General features: G+C 45.1%; 2 protein-coding genes across 5 annotated transcripts in view; one reads left to right on the plus strand and one right to left on the minus strand.

The window, feature by feature from the left end:
- Positions 1–2,160: 2,160 nt before the first annotated feature.
- On the plus strand, positions 2,161–5,205 carry Mixl1 (Mix paired-like homeobox). Its single transcript, XM_028865601.2, has 2 exons — positions 2,161–2,553; positions 4,480–5,205. The coding sequence occupies exons 1-2, from the start codon at positions 2,161–2,163 to the stop codon at positions 4,783–4,785; spliced, it is 699 nt and encodes a 232-aa protein (XP_028721434.1). The 3' UTR covers positions 4,786–5,205.
- A 5,263-nt stretch (positions 5,206–10,468) lies between these two features.
- The window catches only part of Lin9 (lin-9 DREAM MuvB core complex component), a 52,443-nt gene continuing 42,852 nt past the window's right edge, over positions 10,469–20,059 (minus strand). For all 4 annotated transcript variants that reach the window (XM_028865443.1, XM_037211187.1, XM_037211186.1 and 1 more), the window contains 4 exons: positions 17,829–17,954; positions 12,729–12,908; positions 12,507–12,604; positions 10,469–11,916 (listed from right to left, as the gene is read on the minus strand). In XM_028865443.1, coding sequence (XP_028721276.1) covers positions 11,811–11,916; positions 12,507–12,604; positions 12,729–12,908; positions 17,829–17,954 — 510 coding nt within the window. In that variant the 3' untranslated portion in view covers positions 10,469–11,810. The remainder of the gene's footprint in view (positions 11,917–12,506; positions 12,605–12,728; positions 12,909–17,828; positions 17,955–20,059) is intronic.

Consider the following 20,059-nt stretch of genomic DNA (forward strand, 5'->3'; position numbering starts at 1 on the left):
GCGCGTGTGTGTATGTGAGCATTCATGCGTGTGTGTGTGTGTGTGTGTGTGTGTGTGTGTTAGAGAGAGAGAGAGAGAGAGAGAGAGAGAGAGAGAGAGAGAGAGAGAAGGAAAGAGAGAGGGGGGCATACATGTGTTTGAGGGAAAGGATTAAATTAGTGGTTCTCAACCTGTGGATCTCAACCACTTTGGGTGTCGAATGACTTTTTCACAAGGGTCACATATCAGATACCCTGAATATCAGATGTTTACATTATGATTCATATCAGTAGTAAAATTACAGTTATGAAGTCGCAACAAAAATAATTTTATAGTTGGGGCTCACCACAACATGAGGAACTGTATAAAGGGTCGCAGCATTAAGAAGACTGAGAGCCAGCAGGGCAGTGATAGCATGAACCTTTAATCTCAGCACCCAGGAGGGAGAGGCAGGCAGATCTCTGAGTGTATTCCAGGACAGCCAAGGCTACCCAGAGAAACCCTGTCTCAAAAAAACATTAAAAAAAAGAAGATTGAGAGCCACTGGACTAGATGGGTTCTCAGAATCTATGGAATGCAAGAGGCCAGGAGACTTTCCTACTGATAGACAACTGAAGCCTAGAACTTTCAGCAGCTCCCAGGTCGACCATCCTGAAGATATGCCCAGATATGTTCCAGAAGACAGGGGTTCAGTTCTCAGCACCATGTCAGGCAGGTCACATCAGCGTGTTGGTTACAGTGGACCCATCGTCCTCTTTTGGCCTCCTCGGGGAACCACATGCATGTAAGCAAACCTGATGTACACTCACGACCGCCTGTTAGCATTGTGGAAACAGCAGGAACAGTCCTGAGCTGGGTGGGCAGTGGAACGCTCCTCCCTCAGCAGAGAGCCCTGTGAGACTGTAGAAGCAGCGCTCGGGTGCCTCTGTGTGCCCTTCTGTGATAGCATACAGGGCTCTGATTTCTCTACTAAGAAACTTGGTTTTTGGTTCAATATATGTTCACTGAGGGTCTGGCGAAGATTTTGCAGAGTGTTGTATGTGGTAGATGTTCAGGGTGGGAGAGCACTGCCTAGCAACATTTCACACACACACACACACACACACACACACACACACACAGAGACAGATACACACACACAGACACAGACACACACACACAACACAGACAGAACACACACACACACACACACACACACACACACAGCAAAACAAAAGCCAAAAGAAGTCAGAGGATGTAGCTCCGTGGAGGACTTGTGTAGGGTGCTCCAGGTTCTAGGTTCTATCCCCAGGACCAGAGGGTGGGGGTCGGGGGGGGGTACTTATATGAATAAATGAATGCATGTATACACGAGGGGAAACAGATACAAAAGTCACAATGCAGCTACAAATCAGCATAAAACAAAATGGGAACCTCAAATGAACAGGGGACCAAAGAAATCGTGTTGGCATCAGAGGGAGCAGAAACTTCAAGACGTGGTTTGATTTCCTCTGCTTCTGAGCACGGATGGGACTCGAGGAGCGCTGACCCGGCACAAGTTTCCACCGCGCGGCCTCCAGCATCCTTCGGACGTCTCACAGATATTCCAGGCAGGAGCATCATCCCTGCTCAGGATGTGTGCCTGTCCCCTTTGAGGTCCCTTTATCTTCACCCCCCTCGGATTCAGGATGTGTCAGGGTGGTTTGGCGGAGGGCAGGGCTAGGCTGTTTGACCAACCTGGAGTAAGGTCTAGCACATAGCGGGGGTGGTAAACAGCGCCTTTGATGGTGACAGGCGGACAGAAGACCAGGCTCAGTGCGGGGACCTGAGAAGCCGGCCCCTGGAGAGATCCGGGCGCTCTTGAGGGGCCTTCCGACCCAGAAGAGGGTGCTCTGCTCGAGTCTGGCCCGCACTTGGGGTGGCCCCTCTGGAGCAGATCGGTTCTAGGTATGTGGATTGGTGGTCCGGCTGGCCGGCGGATGGGCGGGGAAGGGACGGAGCGGTCCGGCTCAAGTTCGCGCCTCCCTCCCTCCGTCCCCAGGTCAGCGGAAGCGATTATTCCCGCGGCGTCTGGCAGGGCTGGGGCGGGCTCGCACCCCAAGGAGACGTGGCCCATGCCTTTGATGGCGCCGCCGCCCCCTCCCCAGCCCCGGGCGGCTATAACTGCAGGCGCGCGGGGGTCGCGGGCGGTGTCCGGGAGCCATGGCCGCAGCAGGGTCCCAGCAGCTCCAGTTCGCCGAGGGCGCTGCTTTCCCCGCCTTCCCGGCCGCGCACCCCGGAGGGCCGCTGCTCCCGGCCGCGCGCCCCGCCGCCGGGCTGCCCTCTGCGCCCCCGGACCCCCGCGCCCCAGCGGCCACGCCGTGCTTTCCAAGCCCAAGTCCTGGACCCGCAGCTCAGACCCCAGCTGGCCTGGATCCGCCCGGGCCCCCTAAAGGCGCGGCCGCCCCGTCGGCGCCGCAGCGCCGCAAGCGCACGTCGTTCAGCTCGGAGCAGCTGCAGCTGCTGGAGCTCGTCTTCCGCCAGACCATGTACCCCGACATCCACTTGCGGGAGCGCCTGGCAGCGCTCACGCTGCTCCCCGAGTCCAGGATCCAGGTGAGTCGCATTTGCAAGTGCGTGCTAGAGTGGAAGTCCTGGGAAGTCACCGGCTTGTTGGGTCAATTTTTTTTTCTCTTTTTCTTTCTTTCCTTCTTTCCTTCTTTCCTTCTTTCCTTCTTTCCTTCTTTCTTTCTTTCTTTCTTTCTTTTTTCTTTCTTTTTTCTTTTTTCTTTTTTCTTTTCTTTCTTTTTTTTTTTTCTTTCTTTCTTTCTTTCTTTCTTTCTTTCTTTCTTTCTTTCTTTCTTCCTTTTTTATTGGTGGTGGTGGTGGATAAGTTACTCTCTTTGAGCATCATAATTCTAGACTACTAATTAGGGATGTCGGTAACGGCCTTGTTACCGTGCTAGGAGGCTTGCTGACCCCCCTGGAAAGGTTCCCGCAGGAAGGCGATGGGAAGTAGTCGGGCATTTTTCCAGTGTCCAGTAAGTAAAGGACGGGGTGCTGTCTCATGAGCCTTCCTCTGGCTTTGATTTTAAGTCGTAGAGCAGGGTTGGATCACCAGGTACCTTTACGACAAGCAAGGGACTTCTTGTAACTTTGAAAAATCGAATACAAAGTGAGTTTATTGTCCGAAGTCATTTAGATCAGAATCCTGGAGTTGCTGGGAGAAGCTGCCACCCCCTCCCCGTGTGCGTGCATGTGTGCGTGTTTGTGTGTGTGTGTGTGTGTGTGTGTGTGTGTGTGTGTGTGTGTGTGTGTGTGTGTATTTGAGACAGGGTCTCGCTGGGTAGGCTGGACTTGAATTCACAATCCTCCTGTCTCAGCTTCTTGGGTGCTTGGATTATAGGTGTGTCCTCTTCACACCAGATTAGAAGCTTGCCTTCCTATTATTAGTCTGTGCCCAAGTGCAGTTTTATGTAGGAGGCCTCGTTTAATCCCAGGAGAGTGTGGACTTCCCCACCCCCCTTTTTTCCTCGGTACTGTGGTTATTCAACTGTCTCTCAAAGATCCATCCGCCTCTGCTTCCCATGAGTCCTGGGGTTAAAGGTGTGCTGCCCGCCACCCGCCACCACCACCCATCTCCACCACCCATCTCCAGCTGTGTCTGTCACCAGAGGCTTCCTAAGCAGGACACCTTCAGTATTCACAGAGAAATAGTGAAGAAATTTACACACAGAAATGAGGTTCACTAAGGAAAAATACCTACTTGCTTTGATAAGGGAGTCCAGACATTCAAAACTGGACTCTACATAATTCGAATGTCTGTCACCAAAGCAGAGACGCTTGTTTCTTTGTTGCCTAAGGGCTTTGGGTGCTTCACTTCTGTGACCTCTTCTCTTGTTACAAATGTCCCATATAAAGTGTAGACAGAAGCTAAGTGTGGTAGCGCATGCCTGAAATCCCAAGCAGCAGTTAGGAGCTAGAGGCAGAAGGATCAAGGGACTAAATGTTATCCTTGCCTGTATATCCAGTTTGAGGCTAGCCTGGGCTCCATAAGACCCTGGTTTTTGTTTGTTTGTTTGTTTTTTAATGTGTAAAATGAAAAACGGACAAACCAAATATAGCAAGTGTGGACAGAACCAGGCACCATTCCAGCTTTTGCATCTGAGAATGGCCGAGAAGGTCTGGCTCTCTGACCATCAAATCACCAGCTCAAGTGCTTTCCGTAAACCGCAGGCTCTAAGCAGAGAGCCGTGGCTGATAATAACTAATTTATATTGTTAGCTGTGATCGAAGCGATAGCGCAAAAAATTCCAGGGAATACAGCTCACTTGCCTAGCATGCATGGTACGATCTCAGCACCACATAAACCAGATGATGGTGCATGCCTGTAACCCCAGCTCTGGTTAAGTGGAGGAAGGAGAATCAGAAGTTCAAGATCAAGGTCATCCTTAGCTACAACCTAAGTAAAACTCCCCAAAAAGCCAACAGCAAAAATTCGAACTCAAAGCAGCTGAGTAATGCTTTCCTCCTGTCTCCCAGGTGTGGTTCCAGAACAGAAGGGCCAAATCCAGGCGCCAGAGTGGGAAGTCATTTCAGCCCTTATCAAGGCGGGAAGTTTTCCTCCATCGCTCTGCTCCTGGGACTGAAGCGAGATGTTTGAAGCCCGACCTGCCTCTGGAGGCAGGTGTGAACTGCCCTCCTGATCCCAGCAGGGCTGGCGGAGGCATCTGTGCATCTGGTCCTCAAGGTCAGAATTTTGAAACCTATTCACCTCTCTCCGAAGATGCCGGCTCAAAGTTGGACTCATGGGAGGAGTACATCTTTTCTGCCCTAGGTAGTTTTTGAGGATTCTGGGAGCGTTCAGGATGCAGAGGGGTCCGGGAGATGCGAACCAGAACACTGCCCTGACTCCTGACTGTCCGTGGCCTTGTTGTGGGATGGTGGTCCTGGAGCATGTCTCACATGAAGGTTTCTCCTCTTCGCCACTGAGCCTTTACCTGAGGCATTTTCTGTAGCTGTCCATCCTTCCACCCAGGAGTTCCTGGGAGTCTCCGAGTCTGCACATTCCATCTGGTCCATACCCCTTGGACTATTCTTATTTTTCAGACTGATTGTTGAGAATTTGTTTTCTTCCTAAGAAACCTTCAGCTTGACTCAGTTTCCCCCTTTTCTTGGCAGCTGCTGTCTTCTCATGGTGCCTCCAGGACCTACAATCTAGTCACTTGCTGTAACCCACATCCTCAACTCTAACCTTATCACCAAGATTTTTTTTTGTTTTTTTGTTTTTGTTTTTTTTCAAGACAGGGTTTCTCTGTGTAGTTTTGGTGCCTTTTCCTGGATCTTGCTCTATAGACCAGGCTGGCCTCGAACTCAGAGATCTGCCTGCCTCTGCCTCCCGAGTGCTGGGATTAAAGGCATGCGCCACCACTGCCCGGCTTGTTACTCTTTTTACTGAGTCTTTTTTGCTTTGTTCTTGCCCTTGCGATGTAGCTAAGGATGGCTTTGAACTCCTGTCGTCCTACCTTTATCTTCTGGGTGCAGGGATTACTAATATGTGCCACCATGACTGGATGTTACTATTTTTGTTTAAAATCATATGATATATCCAGATCAAGCTGTTTAACACATGTATGACCTCACATAGTTGTCTCTTTTTTCTGTGATGACACTCAGACTCTGTTATTTTAGTAATTTTCAAGTACATGATATGTTGTTATTAATTATAGTCATTACCATAGATTTCTTCAGCTTCTTTTTCCTAACTGAAACCATGTGTCCTAGCCACCTCTCTCCTGCCCCTCACCTGACTGGTTTTATGTCTGGCCTGTTATCTTTACACTCAGTCAGTAAAGACACTACATTCAAGTTCTTTCAGGAGCCCCATGCCTCTTTCCCCACTTACTCAAAAGACAAGTCACTCCCTTTGGAAATCTGTGGTTAACTGAGGTTAAGCTCCAGTTATCAAATTATAAAATCCTTTCAAGCATGCTCCCAATAAATGACATCATCTTTAGCTTATGCAAACCTTAAGATCATGATCCACAATGTGCTTCTCTTTCTCACTCATTCCTTCCTGGTTGGGACTCAGTGAAAAAGTTCCTTTTTCAAAGCATCTCAGATACCCACACCTAACTTTTTCTAACTAACCTTAATTTTTGGACCCATTACTTTGATGGCCATTTTTCTTAGCACTTGTTACTGTGTTTTCTGTGCAACATTAGTGGATTACTAAATGTTTCCCACTGGGGTCCTCCTGCAAATCCCACCAAAATCAGTCCTGGTTTTAGGTGGCTCTTAATCACCGTGCCTCAGCGTACAGTTGCTGTGAAAACGTTTCGAAGGGAGGTTTCTGCAAATACCGTGCATTGAGAACTTGAGTTAGCTTATTTGCTGGGCTGCTGAGATGGCTCAGTGGCAGTAAACATGTTCGCCACCAAGCCTGAGTTTGACCCCCAGGATCCCCATGGTGGATGGAGGGAAGTGATTTCAAGTTGGCTTCTGATTTCCATGTGAGTGCTGTGGTGTGTTCCCCCCACGCACATATGCCAAATCAATCAATAAATGTAAGAAACATTTTTTTCTTTTTAAGTAATTGATGTATTCTTATTTTATGTGCATTGGTGTTTTGCCTGTGTGTATGTCTCTGTGAGGATGTCAGATCCCCTGGAACTGGAGTTACAGACAGTTGTGAGCTGCCATGTGGGTGCTGGGGATTGAACCCGGGTCCTCTGGAAGAGCAGTCAGTGCTCTTAACCTCTGAGCCATCTCTCCAGCCCCTGTAAGAAACATTTTAAAAAAACTTATAGTATTAGCTACTTTTCTATTGCTATGATAAAATACCACGAGCAGGGCAACTTATGAAACCAAGTGTTCAGCTGGGCTTTCTGTTTCAGAGGTTTTTGGCCATGATGGAGAAGGGAAGGCATGATGGCTGGAAGTGCTCACATCTGAAAGGAAGGAGGTTGAGGGGGGGGGAATGGCCTCAAAGCCAGTAACACACCTCCTCCACAAGACCACACCTCCTAATCCTTCCCAAACAGCTCTACCAACCAAGTATCCAAACAGATGAGCCATGGCGGCCATTCTCATCCAGACCACCACACTTACCTTTGCTTGTTCAAAGCAGGTAACACTCATGAATATTCTGGCTTCAGATTTCTTTCTATGTTTGCATTCCTAGTATATGTAAATGACTAAGTTAACTTAAGATCTGTTTAAATACTGATAGTTTGAGGTCTCCCCATCAGAGCCCCACACTTAAAACTGGTGACAATTTAGATGACAGTTTAGGCCGATTAAGAGGCCACAAATCAATGACAAGACGGAAAAGCTCTCAGAACACCTTAAAGCTAATGGTACGTTAAGAATCACTGTCACAAAAAAATCATGTAATTGGGGGCTGGAGAGATGGCTCAGCAGTTAAGAACACTTGTTGCTCTTGCAGAGGACCCAGGTTCAATTCCCAGCACACTCGTGGTGGCTAACTGTCCTCAATTCCAGTTCCAGATCTGATGTCCTCTTCTGGCCTCCCTGGGCACCAGGCACTCAGATGGTACACATATGAACACACACAGGCAGAACACCCATACATATAAAAAAAAAAAAGGAAATGTAAGAATGGTTCATGGTCACAGATCTTAGACACAGCAATGACCATGACTCAAAGGTAGGATGACTTCAGTCCACTTAGTTAACCTTCACATCTCCTGTCACACAGACCCTTTTAGTTAGGACTGAGAAATGGAACCCATTTAAAAGAAGGCCCCTACTCAGGATTTCCACATGCAAGCTATTATCTTTCAAAGCTATCATGGAAAAACATATGTTCATCCCAGTGACAAGAATGGTGCTTAGACACTCACTGACTAATTCATCACAAATACTACTTAGTGCCTGTGAGCAGGCAAGAACTCATGGTTTCATAAGGACTTAGAAATCAAATGGACAGCAAAGCCCAAAACAGTGCTCCCTCTATGGAGCAGAGGCAAATATCCATATCTGTATCTAGATATCTGCTGTGAGATATAAAATCAGAACTGCAGCCCACGATAGGAGAGGGAGGTTGTCGGAAGCACCTCTGGACGTGTTGATGTGTCGTGATCACGGAGCGCCCCCTCGGGAAAGCGCTGCTGCAGTGGGATCAGTCAGGACCGGTTGGAAGTTACAAAGAAGGGGACTGCAGACCCTGGCAGTGGTCTAAGGGACCAGATGGAGAAGCAGTGTAGTGGACAGGGCACCGCTTTGCAGGTCTTCCCAGACTTCTGGATTTGTCCTGGGGGACGTAGGCTTTAAAGCTGTTCCTAGACAGGGGTCATATGACCAACTCTGCATTTTAAGAATGCCACCCTGGCTGAATTGGGGGACGCTGAGTAGGTGCCGAGAGCCAAGTGGAGCGGTGGCTGTGATGTGCCGGCTGCAGACAGTGCCAGCGGAGGAGCAGTGGTGAATTCGGAGAACGGAAAGCTGGTGTGGGAGGCATGTCTGTACCCCAGCATTTGGGGTGTGGAAGCAGGAGGCTCAAAAGTTCAAGACCGGCCGGGCGGTGGTGGCGCACGCCTGTAATCCCAGCACTCGGGAGGCAGAGCCAGGCGGATCTTTGTGAGTTCGAGGCCAGCCTGGGCTACCAAGTGAGTTCCAGGAAAGGCGCAAAGCTACACAGAGAAACCCTGTCTCAAAAAAACCAAAAAAAAAAAAAAAAAAAAAAAAAAAAAGTTCAAGACCATTTTCGGGGCCAGCCTGGCTACATGAGACCTAGGGAGGAAGACACTTGTTTCATGTGTGGTGCTGGTACTGTGGGCCTCATAAATGCCAGGCAAGCACTCTGTGTCTGAGCCTCGGGCCTCATACATGCTGGGCTGTCTCCAAGCGATCCCTAGGCCCCTTTTTAAACTCTTAGAGACAGGGTCTCACCAAGTTCCCAGGCTGGTCTTGAATTCACTCTGTAGCCCAGGCTGGCCATGAACTTGTGATCCTTCTGCCTTAGCCTCCCAAGCAGCTGGGATTATGGGTCGACCCTCACCAGGCCAGCTCAATAAAGAAAACTTAATAGGCATATCTGGTTTTACATCCTCAGTGACTGGTGAGTTTGACTTTCAGAGCTATTGTTGAGTAATTCCTCTGGCTCTGGGAGCATTCTGTAGAGTTGCAAACATGTGTCAGCAGGGACAGTATCATTCAAGGTGCAGCTGACTCAAAGCCACTACTGGAGTTTGTAGCAGGAATCTTAAAAGTTCTTATTAATAAAATCAAACCCGAGGCCAGTTATTGGGGTCAATGCTGGTAGATCAGAGAGACAGAACAAGCCACAGCTATCTCACCTTGCCAATTCCTCAGCTGGTCCTGTTTCCTCAGACTGAAAGCTTCTGTGTCCTCATCCCAATGGCTCTCAGCTGAACTGCTGCTTAAAAGCCTGAATGCTTAACCAGCCAAATGCTTCTAGTTTCTGGTCCTCACGCCTTATTTAACTTTCTGCTTTCTACCATCACTCCCTAGGATTAAAGGCTCGCTTTCTGGGATTAAAGGTATGAGTCACCATGCCTGGCCGTTTCCAATGTGGCCTTGAACTCAGAGATCCCAGATGGATTCCTGCCTCTGGAATGCTAGGATTAAAGGCGTGTGCTATCACTGCCTAACTAGTGGCTTTTCTGTTCTCTGACCCCAGATAAGTTTATTAAGGTACACAATATTTTGGGGAACACAATACCACCACAGGAGTTGGACAAAATGAACTCAGCTATATTCTCCACACAGGCTCTGCTGTCAACGCCCCAGCGCTGAAGGACATACAGTGCTATCAAATGAGGTCTGAGCGGGACAAGTGAACTTCAAGCAATAAAAGAAACAATTTGAAAACATTTACCTACTTCTAGGCAGAATACGCTCAATTCAGTTTTCTGCTAGGTCCACACTAGGAGGAATACTTTACTTGCTTAGTGTTTCCACAGTGATTTACTAACAGATCAAAACCAAAACAAACCCCCTGCCTCTCCCTAGAACAATACTGGGTGGTGATCTTTTCACGATGATTAGAGCTGGGCATGGTGGTGTGTGTCTGAAGTCCCCGCTGCAAAGTGTGCTTGAGCAACATAGCAAGAATTTGTCTTAAAATAACAACAACATAAAAGGCCTGGTAACTGTTCTGTAATGTATCTCCTAAAAACATAGTAGAAACTGTAATTCTTGAAAACATTTTTTAAAAAAATTGTATTTTGAGACGGTTTCTCTCTATATAGAACGGGGTGGCCTTGAACTCACAGAAATCTGCTGGGCCCAAAGTGCTCGGATTAACAGAGTGCACCATACCTGGATATGAAAACAAAAAACAAAAACCTTTTATTTATTTGTGTGTGCTCCAGTTGGAGGACAACTGCAGAAGTCAGTTCTTCCTGCACCACGTGGGTCTGGGGTGAACCTCAGATCGACACGCTGGCACCAAGCGTTCTCCCCTGCTGAGCTATCCACCAGCCCTCTGAAGCATTTTAAATAAAATTAACTATCAACTTGTATTAATAAAATGAGGATGCAGATATTAAATTTCATAGATTGATTTATTTAGAATTACAAATATTAAGAATAAAAGATTTATGCATTTAATTAACATAACAGCTTAGCTAAATATAAACTCTGGACTACAGATCCGCAGTGGCCCAATACCAACAAGAACACGGAAGCGCTTTTAAACTATACAAAAATTTCAAATGGAAAATAATCTTTTTCAGTTTTATTATACATTAATATACAAAAGGTCTCATTTTATGAGACGTCAAAGAATCAGAATCACTTCTATAGTTATATTTTAAACTCCAAATCTGAAAACAATTATATTTTGGCTTTATAATATTCTATATTAAAACAAAATTTTTAAAATACATACTTTTTACAAGATTATTTTAGGCAGGGTTTTTCTTAAAAAAAAAAAAGAAAGAAAGAAAGAAAGAAAAACAAAACCAAACAAGAAAAACCTAAAACATACCTCCCTCTGTAATCCACACCGGTGATATGCTTTCCTTATAAAATCTTTTTATTTTAGAAATTGTGTACTGTTGGATTTTAACCAGTTATCTGGTTTAAAGTTGTGCAAATAAACAAAAAAATATGAAAATAGTGTATTATCAGTCTTTTTTTAAAATAAATCTAACAATAGCACTTTTTGCCCTGAATCATGGAAAGGCTTGCCAAGTCCACTCGCTGAAATCCAGCATTCCACAATACAGTTCTTCCTGCTCCTTCATTTTCTTCTACTGATAAACAACGAAGTTTTTATAAATTATGATAAATTAAAATATTTATTATTATAAACTGATCTATAGAACCATGTCATACTGTCAGTATATGGAACATATACTTAAGTCTGTGTTTCCCATCCATATTCCAGTGGCTTCCTTAAGACTAGGACGACTTCCCACACTCACGATGTATATTCTGAAGCCTGAGATATAAGGATCAACTAAATCCACTGGACTGGTGATTTTCAGACGGATTCCATCATGCACGGAAAAGACCATGCTTCTTTGCCTTCTCTGTCACAGGAGTTGTTTGCATGTGCTGAGCAGAATTCATGCATGTATAAAAAACAGTGAGCACGCTCCTCCATGAAATAGTATGTTCAGATAGTTCCAGGTTAAAAATATTTGCTGAGAAACATGAAATATAAGCAACACTACTGCATCTGGATACTAAAAGAACAATAAATAAATGCTGGTCAGCACAATGCTGGCTGAAGAAGCAGTACACTGTATTAAAAGCTGTATCTGGAGATGTACAGTTCCCTTGTTTCCCAGCAGGTAGGTATCTGGTATTGGAAGCTTAGGTTGAGGAAAAGGACTCCTCAGACCAAGGTCTTGTGCAGTTGGGTACCAGGTTTCCTGTGCTCAGTCTCTGTTGGTGTTGTTGGCTGCAAAGGCATGTAAGTTTCCCATCTGGCTCAGGCCACTCTGTATATGTGCAACATGGATTTCTACATTGTTCTGAAAACAACTAAAGAAAGAAGAAATAAGGTTAACTATCACAAAATTAAGAAAAACAAAAAAAATTAAATGTATTATTATTGCGTGTGTGCATGCAAGCACCGGTACACATGCCGAGATCAGCAGACAACTCTGTTAAGCTGGTTTTCTTCATCCACCTTTATGTGGGTTCTGGAGATTGAACTCAGGTGGCCAGGCGAGCAAGGCAAGTACCCTGACCTGCTGAGATATCTCATGACCTCAAGGAAAGTTTTTTTTCTTCCAAGGGAGGCTTAATTTTAGTTAGTAAACAGCTCATTCTTAGAAAATAGCTAAGATGATGCCTTCAGGGAAGGCACAGATCTGTGTCAGTGATTATGGGAAAGTACACTTAGGAGCAAAGGGTGAGGACACTGCAGTGAGGAGACACTGGGAAGCTCTACAACAAACCAAAAACCAAACACTGTGTGAAATGTCTGTTCTGTCAACAGAATGATCCTAAGTGAAAAACTCTTTTAAATATATTTAAAGGATACACAAATATGCAAAATTCTTAAAACTTCTACTAAGAAATCACTATGAATATAACATATAATGATTATCGTATGCCTGAGCAATTACCTGATATTAGAAGCATCTATTGTATTCTTGATGTCATTTAATGAGTCTGTGAGTGATTTGAATTCAAAGGAATTCAGGTCTCCTCCCTCTGCTAGACACTACAGGGAAAAAAATGTTTCAAAATTTAATTAAATTTTACCTTAAATACAGACATAAATAGGAACAAATTAATATAGTTTGCTTAGTATAAAAAAACATAAACCTATTTTCTCTGAAATTTACCTTAATTTGTAATAAAATAGCTGTAAGCCTGGCGATTAAGTCTGTCAGGTTTTCATTTTCAACGCAGGGCTGTCCTGAGGAGGAGTTGGCTTGCCGAACAATGTCCTGGGCTTCTTCCTCACACCTGCGTCTCAAGTCTGTTGGCTGATCAGCAGGCTGGAGTCCCTGGTCTGGTGCAAGCTGCACATGAAGGAGTCAACATGAGACACACTCTGACAAGACTGCATGTGGGGGCCCAGATGTAGCATGGCACACACATGGAGGTCAAAGGACCACTGGGGACTCAGTTCTCTCCTCCTACCACCTGGGAGCCGGGTAACCCTGCCCACACAGCTGTGTGAGCTGTCCTTAGACTGGACTTGGACGTTTCTAGCTGGAGTAGCACAGTGTGATGCAGCAGTCCTTCTCTGCATCATTATTGGAAGGCACCCAGTGTGCATCTGTTTCATTACTAGTGAGATGTATTTCTCTGCTGTTAAGTAGTGAAGTATCTGCCAGATCTCCACATAGTAAAGATTTCCCCTTTGTAATTAATATTCATGAAGACTTTGAGGCTACATAAAGCTCCTATATGGCATCACACTTTACCAGTTTGAGCATCAATGATGAGCCTTGTTTGTGTCAATCATTACTATGGCTGTTGTCAAATGTTATGTTTGTTTATGTATTTATTTATTTATTTTTTATTTTTATTTTAATGTGCATTGGTGTTTTTGACATAGGTGTTGAGTCCTCTGAAACTGGCATTATAGACAGTTGTGAGCTGCCATGTGGGTGCTGGGAATTGAACCCGGGTCCTCTGGAAGTCAGTGCTCTTAACCTCTGAGCCATCTCTCCAGTCCTATTTTGTTTTTTTTTTTTTTTTTTTTTTTTTTGAGACAGGGTTTCTCTGTGTAGCCCTGGCTGTCCTGGAACTCTCTAGACCAGGCTGGCCCCAAACTCACTGAGACCCGCCTGCCTCTGTGTACCAAGTGCTAGGATTAAAGGTGTATACCACCACTGCCTGATGTTTATTTCTTTATTTTTAATAATTTATTTTTTTACATGCATTGGTATTTTGCCTGCATGTTATGTCTGTGTGAGGATGTTGGACTCTGAAGTTACAGACAGTTGTGAGCTGCCATGTGGGTGTTAGGAACTGAACCCAGGTTCTCTGGAAGAGCAGTCAGTGTACTTAACTGCTGAGCCATCTCTCCAGCCCCATACTTTTAAATTTATTGTTATCATTACTATATGAGTATGTGTGTGCGTGTGTGTTTTATGCATCATGTGCATACAGGTGCCCAAAGAGACCAGAGGCATCAGCTTCCCTGCACCTGGAGTAACAGGGAGTTGTGAGCTGCTGAGCTGGGTGCTGAGCACTGAACCCAGATCCTCTCCAAGAGCAGTAAGTGCTTTTAACCACCAAGCCATATCTCCAGCCCCATGTGTCTTTTCTTGATCATTCTCTACATTTATTTATTTATTTATTTATTTATTTATTTATTTATTTATTTATTTATTTATTTTTGAGACAGGGTTTCACTGTTTTAGCTCTGGCTATCTTGGAACTCGTTTTGTAGACCAGGCTGGCCTCAAACTCACAAAGATGCACCTGCCTCTGCCTCCCCAGTGCTGGGATTAAAGGTGTGCACCACAACCGCCTGGCTGCAATAAGTGTACTTAACCACTGAGTCAGGAGCATGCCAGCTCTTCTTTGGTCCCATAGCAACATAGTTCTGTGTGAAAGGTCCCATAAATTATTTGGTCAACTTCCTAAGAGTTAGAATTTAAGTGTTTTTAAAATGTGTGCAGTTACTAATATTGCTGCAATGATCCTATTCTCTAACACCTTAAAAATCTGTAGTTGAAATATATATAAATATAGAAAAGTATCAAATCATAAAATATGAAAATTATTGAGTTCTTCCAAGTTAAACATGCCTGAGAAACGAGTGATTGGTGACCAGCAACTTCCAGGGCTGCCTGGCAGAGGGCAGCCCCAGCCCAACTTCCAGCCTCATAGGCTAGCTTGTGCTGGTGTTTGAATACTGCAAAATGGAATCATATATTTTTTTATTCTACTGCATCTGACATTGTTCAAAGAATTGCACAGTAACCGAATTCTTTAATTCTCATTGCGGGCAGCACTCCACTATGAGATGATGCAGCCACCACCACCACCACCACCACCTCCTCCTCCTCCTCACCACCACCACATCTCTCCTCCTCCACCTCCACCACTACCACTACCTCCTCCTCCTCCTCCTCCATCACCACCACCTCCACCACTCCTCCTCCTCCACCTACCACCACCACCACCTCCTCCACCACCTCCTCCATCACCACCACCCCCCTCCCCACCACCACCACCTCCTCCCCACCTCCTCCATCACCACCACCACCACCCCACCACCTCCTCCTCCACCTCCCCACCTCCTCCTCCTCCTCCTCCTCCTCCACCTCCACCACCACCTCCTCCTCCTCCACCACCACCTCCACCTCCTCTACCTCCTCCACCACCACCCAGCTTCTTCTTCTTCTTTTTTTTTTTTTTAAATTATTTTATGGCCGGGCAGTGGTGGCGCATGCCTTTAGTCCCAAGACTCGGGAGGCAGAGGCAGGTGGATCTCTGTGAGTTCTAGGCCAGCCTGGTCTACAGAGCAAGTTCCAGGACAGGCTCCAAAGCTACATAGAGAGAACTGTGTCAAAAAAGAAAACAAACAAAAAAAATTTACTATTGTAATTTATGTGCATATTTTGGCTACATGTGTTTATGTACACCACATGTGTGCCTGATACAGATCAGAGTGTCAGGTCCCTTGGAACTGGTGTTATAGATGGTTGTGCACCTACATGTGTGTTCTGGAGAAACAAACTGGGTCCTCTAGAAGAGCAGAGAGTGCTTGTAACTACTGAACCATCACTGCGGCCCCAAGTTTCTGATTTTTAAATTTTATCTATTTATTTATTTATTCTGGCATCCAGTTTCTGATTCTGGGTGGAAATAAGGAATGAACATTCTAGTATATTCCTTTCGGTAAATACGTGTTCAACTGTCTGTGTATACTAAGGAGTAAAACTGCCAAGTCAGAGAGCTCTGGCTTGTGATTTCTGAAATCAATCATCTCACTGGAGTGGGAAGGAAGTCCACCGCAAATGCCCTTGGGGGTCACAGAACTGGGGTGTAAGCCCATCTATCCTTATGTGCCGTTTGTGAAGAAGTCTCTTAAACCCCGGTCTATACTTCTGGAGAGTTGCTAGTGAGGGCAGGAAATCTATTTACTCCAAGAGGTCACTGATAGACAGGTAGCAGACAGCTATCACAAAATTAGAAACAAATAACGATGCAGCCTAGCACGGTGGCATACAGCTGTGATCCTAGCACTTAGGAAGTGGAGGTGGGAGGTTTGGGAGTTCAAGTCCAGCCTGGGCTGTAGAGTATTACAGTATTATTAAAACCAAGGGACTAGGAATATAGCTGAGTGGCAAAGAACTTACCAAGAATATGCAAAGCCCTGGTTATGCCATGACTGGACATACAAAGGGGGGCAGGAAGTGGGGGTGTGAATGAGAATGCATGGCTAAAAGAACAGCTGAGGTGACCCTGACTCACTCTCTCAGTTCAGTTCAAGCAGCTTGACATCATCATCTACGGCAGATTTTTGGGGCTTACCAATAAGGTGACGAGAATCTCCTATCACTTTTTACTAGAAACACAGGTTCAAAGAATGCAAAGGCAGGAACATGCTAAATTCATCACAATAATTTAATACTTCATAGTAAGAGCTTTAAATTTTAGGTGATGATTGAACTACCCTACTATTTATAATTACATGTGAATGAAAAATTCCCCAAACTCCTGTGACCTGTGTCCCTGAAATCTAAGACAGTTGAGAGAAGGAGGAGACAAAACAATACAGGGTACAACTGCTGAGATGATGCATGCCGTTTCAAAAAGGGAGAGTTCCAGGACAGCCAAGACTGCACAGAGACCCTGCCTTGAAAAATCAAGAAATAAAAATAATAATAAAAAATTTTTAAACAAATATAGCATTATTTTTGCAGGTTTTCAGGTTTGGTTCCCAGCACGCACACGGTGACTCACAACCACCTGTAACTCCAGCTCCAGGGAATCCAAAGCCCTCTTCTGACTTCTGGAGGCACTGGGCATGCATGTGATGCACATATATACACACAGACAAAATACTCATAAAGGAAATAAATAAACCTAAGGGAGGAGGCTGGGGAGATAGTTCAGTGGTTAAGGGCACTTGTTGCTCTTGCAGAGAACCCAATTTCAGTTCCCAGCACCCTGTGGTGGCTAAAAACAGTGTATAACTCCAGTTCTAGAGGATCTGACACCTTCTCTGGCCTCCAACGGCACCAGGCACACACATGGTGCAGAAGCACAGTCACAGGCCAAATACCCACACATTTAAAAAAATCATAGTAAACAAAAATACGGTTTCTGGGATAGTGGAATTAAGAGTGATTGTTCTGACAGGCATGGTGGTGCTGTCTGTAACTCTAGCACTTGGCTAGAGGAGGCTGAGGCAGAACAATTCTGAGTCCAAGGCTAACCTAGACTAGGCAGTAAGATACTGTCTCAAAAACAAGCAAGGGACTGTGGAGACAGACGTGCTAGCAGCACAAACACAACACCTGAGTTTGATCCTCAGACCCATGTAAAAAGCAGGCGTGACAGTGTATGCTTGTAATCCAGTGTTGGGGAGGCAGAGAGATGCCTGATTAGCACGCCTGGGTCCCAGTGAGATCCTGTTTGATAAAACAAGGTAGAGAATACCTGAGGAATGACACCTGAAACTGACTACCCATCAGTCCCTGGGCCCAACAAATGATCTGAAAGGCCTTTTAAAGATCCTGTAAGAGGTGAAGGGAAAAGCATTAAACTTCAAACAATAAAACGTGGAGGGAAAGTAATTCATATCAGGTGGGCGGTGGTGGCGCACGCCTTTAATCCCAGTCTGGCATGCAAAGCCAGGCGGATCTCTGTGTGTTTGAGGCCAGCCTGGGCTACAGAGAGTTCCAGGACAGCCATAGCTATAAAGTGAGAACCTGTTTCAAAAACACAAAAAGAAAGCAATACAAACCACTCACCTCATAGCAATACTGCTGAACTTTATGCAAAACTTTGTTTAGGTCCTTGTTTAACTGCTCAAGCTCTAGAACAATTGTTGCATATCTCCGTTGAAATTCAATACCAATGGGCATGGAATATGATTTCTAAGAAGAAAAAAACAGATCTTATTAAAGTTTTGTCTTGTTAACAATGCAATTTCAATCATCTAAAAGAGATGTAAAACACCCAGCAGGTCATTACATTAGCCTGTAGTCAGTGATACTGTTCTTACGTGATAACGGTGTTAAGTGTTATCAGGAAACTGTCCTTGTCCTTAGGAATGCATGATGTCTTGCCATTTACTCTGTTCTTTCATATTTATTTGGTTTAAATTATGTGAGTGTGTGTTTGTACATGTAAATGCCACTGCCCATAGAGGCCAGAAGTATAGGATCCCCCTGGCGCTGGAGTTGCGGGTGGTTGTAAGCTGCTCAATGTGAATGCCAGGAATTGCACTCGGGTCTTCTGTAAGAGTAGTATGCACTCTTAACCACTCAGCCATCTCTCCTGCCCATTTACTTCTTTTAATAGGGAGTTTATATACAGAGAACTTTAATGAAGCAAACGCCCCTTTGACACCAGAGACGGGGCTCCAGGATTTGGGTTGCCCACGGCTCCAGTCTTGCTCTGATCCAGTATTTCCATATCATATTCCAGTTCTTCCCTTTAGGAACACTAAGTTGGAAATACGTCATTTGCTTTTTGATTTTACAAAGGGTTACAATTAAGAGATTGTCTTGAGTTTCAGAAGAGACTTTGGACTTGAAATAGTGTTGAGAGAAGACTATGGGGACTTTTGAAGTAAATTCATTTTGTATTATGATATGGGCGGGGAGAAAGGAATGTAGCAGTCTGAATGAGGATGACCCCCACAGGCCCTAGTTGTTGGCACTGACTAGGAACGTTCGATAAAGAAGTATGACACTAGAGATGGGCTTTGAGAGTTTCAGAACTCCATGCCACTTCCAGTTCACCTTCTCTACTCTGTGCTTATGGTTGAGGATGTGAGCTCCTGGCTTCATGCTCCAGCCACCAAGGACTCTTAACCCTCCAGAACCATAAGCTGAAATAAACAACTTCTTCTGTAGGTTTCCTTGGTCACCATGCTTTATCCAGTAACTGAAAAGCACTAACACAAATAATCCAGAAGTAAGATTTTGGCTCTCAATATGGCAAGTAGCCTTCCAGCAGCCAGCCTGTCTTCTCGCTGAAGAATGTGTGAACATTTCCTTGCACACTAATCAGCTCGCTATACCTGAAGATGGAGTGATCTGGTTAGTCTTCACACACTGCAATTTTCTAAAGATACTTTTATTTTTATGTGTATGGTGTTTTGACTGTGGTGTCATGTCTCTGCACTACATGTGGCAGGCCCCATGGAAGCCAGAAAAGGGGACCAAAGGAATAAGGGCTCCGCTGTAACGGACGTGTCAACTGACCGGGCACGCTTTCGCCGAGTGGGAAGAGTTCTGTCAGACACGAATGAACTTCCTACGTGCTAGAATGAAGTCACACAGGCGTAATTTCCCACTGGAGAGATGAATGTCATAGGGCTAGGGTACAGCTCAACAACAGAGTTCTGGCTAGCAAATGTGAGGACGTGGGTCTGAATCCCCAGGACAGGGGGGAATTGTACCTTTGGCTGTCCCAGAATATGCTACGTACTCCAGGCTGATCTTGAACTCAAGAAATCTGCCTGCCTCTGCCTCCTGAGGGCTGGATTTAAAGGAATGTGCTACCATGCCTGACATTATCATCTTGTTTTTTAATGTTTTTTTTTTTTTTTTTTTTTTAATTTCATGGGCATTGGTGTTTTGCCTGGATGTGTATCTGTGTCAGATCCTCTGGAACTGGAGTTACCGACAGTTGTGAGTGGCCATGTGGGTGCTAAGAATTGAACCTGGGTCCTCTGGGAGAGCAGTCAGTGCTCTTAACCCCTGAGCCATCTCTCTAGCCCTTAATGTTTTTGTTTTAACTGAAGTTTAAATATAAAATTGCACAAACATATACAATTAAATGGATTACTGCAAAGTAATCACACCTGTGTAAAAACATGTCTAGAGAAATAAAAACGCCTATCTATGCAAAGACTTATACACAAATGTCCACAGCAATTTGAGAGAAGTTAGAAATGGGAAAAAATCCAAGTGCTCCTCTGTAGAGGAATGGATAAACTGTGGTATGCTCATGAAGTGAGGTGCTACTCAGT

Source organism: Peromyscus leucopus, chromosome 15 (genome assembly GCF_004664715.2).
Source record: "Peromyscus leucopus breed LL Stock chromosome 15, UCI_PerLeu_2.1, whole genome shotgun sequence".
Classification (NCBI taxonomy): domain Eukaryota; kingdom Metazoa; phylum Chordata; class Mammalia; order Rodentia; family Cricetidae; genus Peromyscus; species Peromyscus leucopus.

Coding starts and splice junctions, on each gene's coding strand:
- Mixl1 (XM_028865601.2), top strand. CDS start 2,161: ATGGCCGCAGCAGGGTCCCAGCAGCTCCAGTTCGCCGAGGGCGCTGCT. Junction 2,554..4,479: donor TCCCCGAGTCCAGGATCCAG/GTGAGTCGCATT, acceptor CCTGTCTCCCAG/GTGTGGTTCCAGAACAGAAG.